The 6,959-nt window shown below is 58.6% G+C and overlaps 1 protein-coding gene across 1 annotated transcript in view; it reads right to left on the bottom strand.

The window, feature by feature from the left end:
• Positions 1 to 6,959, bottom strand: part of SDK2 (sidekick cell adhesion molecule 2) — a 266,728-nt gene that overhangs the window by 20,780 nt on the left and 238,989 nt on the right. The window contains exons 37-39 of the mRNA XM_007454389.1: positions 5,527 to 5,713; positions 3,054 to 3,191; positions 667 to 828 (exon numbers count right to left, since the gene is read on the bottom strand). Coding sequence (XP_007454451.1) covers positions 667 to 828; positions 3,054 to 3,191; positions 5,527 to 5,713 — 487 coding nt within the window. The remainder of the gene's footprint in view (positions 1 to 666; positions 829 to 3,053; positions 3,192 to 5,526; positions 5,714 to 6,959) is intronic.

The raw sequence follows: 6,959 nt of genomic DNA, 5'->3' as shown, positions 1-6,959 counted from the left end.
CTCCCCTCCCCTCCCCCCAGGCCCAGTGCACAGGGCCTGGCCTGTAACTGCCTGGCTCCTTTCTTGCCCTGCCCCCAACCCTGCCCCTCTGTCACCTGTGTCTAGGAAGGATGCAGCCAGCAGGTGGCCCCCGGCCCTGCCCAGTGTCATCTTCCCAAGCCTGAAGACCCCCAGAGCGTGGGTTCTCACGGTGGGTAGCAAAGAGATACCTCAGCTCTCGTTCAAATGCACATTCCCAGGGTCGCTGCACAGAGATGCTGAACTTCCTGGGACCCAGAAATCTGTACTTATCACAGGAACCCCGGGGGATCTGACTCCACAGCCCGGCTGGCCTTCCCTCACACCCACCCCTTCCCATCCTGTTCCGCCACAGCTTCAGAATTCTGCAGATGCCGGTCCTGTATTCCCACGCATCCATCTGAATGGATGACTTCACCCCCATGAAGTCTTCTGGAATCTCCCCCTTTAAATGCCCCCCCTCCCCCTTCCTCCCCCCAGGCCCACCCCCTACCACCCCAGGGATGCACGTGCTCCACCAGAGACCCCGTCTTGCTCAACTCTGCACCCCCAGGCTCCAGCACGGCTCTGGGCACCCCCTTCCGACTTGGGGGGCTGAACACCGTGTATGGAGACAGCAGTCCCCGCGTCCGCCCAAGGCTCCCCTACCTTCTCCGGGGCCCGTGGTGACGTTGGCTTCGATCTCGGGCCCATAGGTGAAGGTCTTGGCTCTGATACGGAACTTGTAGGTCATCCCCTCCGCCAGGTCCTTCACCTTCAGCCACAGAGGGCTGCTGCCCTTCACGTCCACTGTCACGATCTTACTGACTCCTGGGGGGGGAGGGGGACACACCGCATGTAGGGCCAGGGGAGGCCATGGGGGAGGAGCTGGCCAGGGGCTGCACCCCCTTGGAGTCAGGCTGGGACAAGCACCCTTGGCCACACAGAGTGTTTTCCAGACTGCTCTCAGAACACAGCCCACAGGCTGTTCTCAAGAATATATATGTACTGCCTGCCTGCCTGTTGACTGAAAACCCAGAGGGTCCTTTAGCATCTGGAGGGAAAAAACAACTCACCATCTCGCTTAACTTAACCACTGTACGCCAAACATATTTCACCCCCTGATTTTGGTCCCCCACGTTCCATCCCATAGAATTCAAACCCCAAGGATCATCTTCTGGCGAGTGCTTCTGTAAAGACACCACTGTCCAGAGCTGGAGGGGACACCGGTGCAGCTGCCCCTAGAGACCAGGACAACCTCCTTCCTCCTGTGCCAGCAAGAGCCAGGAGCCCACACCTGGCCCTCCACCAGCTGAGCCCGCCAGGCTCTTCAGGGCAAAAATGAGGGTGCTACAGCACTCCAAATCTCGGCAACTAGAGGGGAGGCCTGCATGGCTTCCAGGAGGTGAGAGTTTGCGCGCTGTGACTCCCAAGTCAAAATCCTCCCGACCGCCAGCCTCCCCAGGACCGGGTTTCCTCTCTCATGCACACCAAGCAGCCGGTCACCCCCAGGAGACAGGCTTTGTGGCCAGCAGGCTGGGCTCAGACCCCAGAGCTGCCTAGGGGGTCTCTGAGCATGTCTCCTACCCTGGCTTCGCTTTATTCTACTGACTGAGGGTATCAATGGCATCTTAGGCCAGGTGTTACGAGATTAAATAAAATAACAGAGCATCTGGCTCAGGGTTGGGGCCCAGTGTATTGAATGAATGAAGTCCTGATGGACAGAAAAGTGGGCGATCTCGAGGGGCTTCCTGAAGGAGTGATATACCTGTGGGGTCACATAGTGATGTGCCCTGGGACCCGGAACAGCAGCCCTGGGTACCTGGCCCCTCGACTTTTCTGAGCAAACCCTTCATTGGCCTGGGACTCGGTTTTCCCTGCAGGGAAGCAGGGGTTGCTGCATCCTCACGGGGCCTGTTTTCTGGACTGAGGAACAGACAGGCAAAGTGACCATGCCTCGCCAGGTGTGGGTCCCCTGGAGCCACCGCAACAAGAGCCGTCTGTCCCCCTGCGTCCCGTCCCCGTGACCTCTGTCCTCTCCATCCTTCCGTGGGAGAGGTGGCCCCTTTCCTGCGTCCTGCACCTGACCACCCCTCTTCCTGGGGCCCAGCTCCCCCTTGGGACCTCCAGACCCGGTGAACTGCTGGCACGCAGGTTGGGCCGGGAAGACTGAGGGCCATTGTTCCCTCAGCTGACCCAGAACTGCTGGCCGCCTCGGCTCCCAGGGCTCCGCCCCTTGTTCTGGTCAGGCTCCACTGTCAGGGAGGGGTGACCCCAGAAGCGGTCACCTTTAGCCACCAGGGTGCCACCTGGTAGGCCAGCCATATCCCCAAGGCCTCACTGGGCTCTGGAACTGGACATAGGCCACCAGGGGTGCAACCTCCTTCCTGTCTTTTTAAGCAAACAGCAGTAATCTTGGCCGAGGCGGGGCACCAGGAGTGGGGCAGGGTCCCGTCAGGGGGTCTGGATGGACAGGGCGGGGCTTGGGGGAGGGCACTGAGGAACAGGGCTCAGGGCAAGCGGGAAGGAGGCTAGTTGCTGAGCAACAGGCTTGAGCTGAGGTCCCCAGAGGGCAGCGGGGCCGCAGTGACTCCCGGACTTGTGCACCTTTCTGGGGAGAGGTTCCAAGGCTCTTATCAGATTCTCAGAGGGGTTCCTGACCCCACGAAAGGCAGAGAACTAATCCGGAGGAAGGCTGAGCCCCTAAGGTTGGCGGGCACACGTAGGACAGGACCATCGGGGGATGGCCCATCTCTATTATCCATCTCAGGATACTGTATTTTGCCCAGGGGTCCTCCCACTCCTCCCCACTTCCATCCCCCGAAGGGGAAAATGTGTTTTAAAGTTCTCTCCCAGGACGCAGGAGGCCGGCGCTACTGTTGCAATTCTACGTCCAACTTTGCTACCGTCTCACCTTGGCGGTGCCCTGGCCTGTCGGGGCCTCAGTCTCCTATTTGTAAGCGGGGAGGGGCTCATGGCTCTGCGTGGTGATCACGGAGGGGACCTGTGCAGAGGGCGTGTTTGGGGAGCCCCGTGGGAGGGAGGGCCCCACTCACCGTCCACGGGGGTGCAGGGCTCGTACACCAGCCGGTAGCCCTCCAGGACACCATTGGGGAACTGCGGAGCCTCCCAGGACACGTTCACTGAGGTGGTGGTCAGCTCACTGAACTTGACGGAGCTGGGAGCGCTGGGGGCTGGGGGGGAGACAGCAGAGGGGCTTTGTTTCCTCCTTCCTGGAGGTTCAAAGCCCTGGGTTTGGTTCCAAGGAACCAGCAGGGGCGTTTGGGCCCGGGAAGAAGCAGGAAGCAGGGCTTCGTGCCAGAGAGGGTGGGAGGGGTCACTAGAGGTCGCTGGACCCCCTTCCCTCCCCCGCTGAGGTCATTAGCATTCTTTCCAATATCAGAGTCCAAGTACTGGGAGAAAAGGGGACTTTCTTTTCCCTCAAGTTGGAGAACGCAGGCTTCCTCTCGCTAAGTGGCCCTGAGCCCTGGCTAAGAGCACAGGACACGCCTGGACTGTACCCCCGGGGTCACTGCGGGGCCGGGCGATGCCTTGGCTTCCCTGGTGGAGGAGGTTGGGGGGTGCCTGGGCCTCAGAGCATCAGGTGGGCCCTAAACAACCTGCCAGAACTGCCACGGACATGGACTTTCTCTCGTTCCTGGGGCCCCGGGGATTAGTGCCGAGAGACACCACACTGTCTGAGGCAGCCAGAGCCAGGAACATTCAATGCTCTGGAAGAGAAGCTTTCTTGGCTCAAGAATCCCGGAGTGACCCCAGAAACATCGGGGGGTGGGGAGAGGTCGGAGGGGGAGGACAGAGAGGAAGGGAAGGGAACATCAACCGTGCAGCATCCCGAGCTGGCTCCAGCGGGACGACCGGGCTATTATTGTCCGGAGCTGCCCGCCCACGGAGCCGGAGCTAATCTGGGCCGGTTTCCGCTCCAGCCCCGGGAGGCAGCGTCAGGGAGCCGTCTTTGAAGGACGGAGGCCAGCTCTGGAGGCCCTTCCTGCCTCCCCTCTGTTAGAGGGACGTGAGACAGAACACTTTGTCCTGCTGACGGAAGCGTCCAGGCTCCCAGGGACTCATATCCGGCCGATGACACTGACAGAGAGCGGTCGGGACAGACAGGCAGGCAGATGGACCCTCGGGAACCAGAGCTCGTCCCCAAAGAGGGCAATACTTAGGAACCGACTCCACGGGGTCTCTGTCTTTAAGAGAAAGGCAATTGACAGAATGGGGAACAACAGGTTGGAAAAGATGCTTCAAGCCAAAAGGGCTGAATTCAAATCCACGCGGAGAACACTCGATGGCAGGCAAAGATGGGGACGGGTGCCATGAAGACAGCCCAGGACGTGCGCAGATATCCTGGGCCCCAGTCTCTGCTCCCACAGTGGACCAGCGTCACTTCCCAGGCCACGCTTGCTCATCGTGAAACCGGGTAACTCCTGCCCTGCCCGTCCTCAGGGCTTCTGGAAAGATCAAGTGTACTGTTGCCAGAGAAGTGGCTCTGGATACCATCTAGAGGGCTGGCTCTGCACGTGTGGGCTGCAGGATTCTTAGCATCGCCCACTCCTCTGCCCCGCCCTGCCGTCCAGCCTCCTAACTGGCCTCCCTGCTTCCCTCCTCTCCCCTCCATCAGCCTGTCCCTGGTACAGCAGCCAGAGTAAATCTTTTATAAACACAAACAGATCCTGTTGCCCAAATGCTTATCCCCACCAATGGCTCCCCGTCATGCTTAGAATTAATCCTAAACTTCCTTCCAAGGCCCCCACACCCTCTACCACCTGACTCTTACTCACGTTCTTTCAAGCCACCTGGCCTTCTCTCTGTCCCCTAATCCCCTCCAGCCTCCAGGACTTTGCACCTGCTGGTCCCTCTGCCCGGATCACCCCTCCTCCAGAACTTCCCGCGGCTGGCCTCTTCTCACTGAAATCTCAGCTCAGATGTCAGCCACTCAGCGAGCCCTCCGCAGGCAGACCCATCCGAAGCCATCTGTCCACTCCCTGCCTCAGTCCTTAGATCACTCACACCCACTGCCACCTGAGGTTAATCCATCTAGATGCTTGTTTACGATCTGACTCCCTCCCTAGGAGGGGGCCCTTGTTGGTTTCATTCACTGTCGTGTTCCCAGCATATGGCCCAGTGCGGGCCCATAGAGAACGCTCAGTAAATACTGGTGGAGGGAACAAAGCCAGGGAGATATGAGAAAGTCAGATGGGAACAGGCAGGGAGCAGAAGGTGGCTGGCTGGGCATGGACTGGCCATCGGTAAGGCGGGCTACTGGGGGAAGAGGGGGGGAGGAAGGGCGAGATCTGGGGGCCTCTCCAAGGCTTTCTGGGGACAGTGCCCCTCTTCTGGGCACTCATATCCAGGCCCCTCTGGGTGGGTGGCGCTCTCCCACTCTGGAGGGCGTCCCACGGGGCCCGGGGACCCAGCCCAGATCGCTCAGCTGCCTCCACTCCCCCACGATCCCGGCTGCCAGGTGCCCCCTGCCCTCCCCGCCATCTGTCCCTCCAGTCTGTCCCCCACCTGCTTGCTGGGTCTGGCCCCGGGCCGGGGTGCTCCGAGGCCCGTCCCCCGCGGCGTTGAAGGCCGCCACGCTGACCATGTAGGTGGTGTAGCCGGTGAGGTTCTTGAGTCTGACGCTGTTCTCGGCCAAGAAAAGCGTCTTCACCCGCTCCGTGAGGTTCCGCCGCTGGGCCTCCCAGAAATAAATCTGTGGGCACAGAGGATCTGGAGTGAAGGAGACAGTCACCTGGCTTCCCCCCTTGCCCCCGCCTGATCCCAGGGTCTCAGACACACCTTCATTCGTACCATCCACACACCTGGATGGGAGGTGTGAGTCGCCCAAGAAATAGTATAGGTGTATTTAAGAGCTGTTTTAGAAACCCTTCCAGAGCATTCCTTTTCACAGCTAACCCTTCAGTCTCTGCTAGACTGTAAACCCCATGAGGGCAGAGACCCCATGCGTCAGTTCACTGCAGTGCCTGCAGCATTTAGCACAGCACGGGCATGGTCGGCCCTCAGAATATTGCCACTGTAGGAATAACTCAATTCTGTTCTGTAGGACCCTGAGTGCAGTCTAGGTAGACTGCTGGTGTGGAGTCTACCACAAACCCAGCCGAGAGTCGAGAGTTGGGTTTGAGGACCAGCCCATCGGCATCACCTAGGAGCTGCTTAGGGATGCAGTGTCAGCCCACCCTGGACCTGTGGCATCAGCATCTGCAGGTTGACAAGGCCTCCAGGGACACACATGACAGCTGGAACAGCTCGCTGTAGAGGCAGGCAGGCCTGGGCTGACCCCAGCGCACCACTGACTTGCCCAGGTGACTTCTCTGAGCCGCAGTTGTGTCGTCCGTATAGTGGGGGTCACGGACACCCACTTCCCAAAACCAAGGTGAGGTGCAAAGGTCATATAAAGAAGGAAGACACGGCAATTCTGCAGAAAGTTTTAGTCCAGGAGCGCAGCAGGTGTCCACAGTGCTTCCAATAATAGCTGAACTCCTGAACAACATGGGTTTGAACTGCCCGGGTCCACTTTTATGCGGATTTTTCTCAATAGACAGGCGCAGTACAACAGGATCTGCGGTTGGTTGAATCCGTGGATGTGGAACTGCGGATACAGAGAGCCGACTGGGACTTGAGCATCCGCAGATTTTGGTAGTATCCACAGTGGGTTCTGGAACTGATCCCCCACCGGGGGTTAACACTCACTCGTCGCCAGCAAAGCAGCAGATCCTTCACTATTTTTATTTTCTGACTGTGTCATTCTTTATTATTATTTTGGATATCTACACAAAATTTTACTTTATTTAAAAAAAATTTTTCTTTTTTAACATCTTTATTGGAGTATAATTGCTTTACAATGGTGTGTTAGTTTCTGCTGTATAGCAAAGTGAATCAGCTATACATACACATATATCCCCATATCCCCTCCCTCTTGCGCCTCCCTCCCACCCTCC

The sequence above is a fragment of the Lipotes vexillifer genome, unplaced genomic scaffold (assembly GCF_000442215.2).
Source record: "Lipotes vexillifer unplaced genomic scaffold, Lipotes_vexillifer_v1.1 scaffold518, whole genome shotgun sequence".
Taxonomy (NCBI): Eukaryota; Metazoa; Chordata; class Mammalia; order Artiodactyla; family Lipotidae; genus Lipotes; species Lipotes vexillifer.
This window is presented reverse-complemented; position numbering and strand designations above follow the sequence as displayed.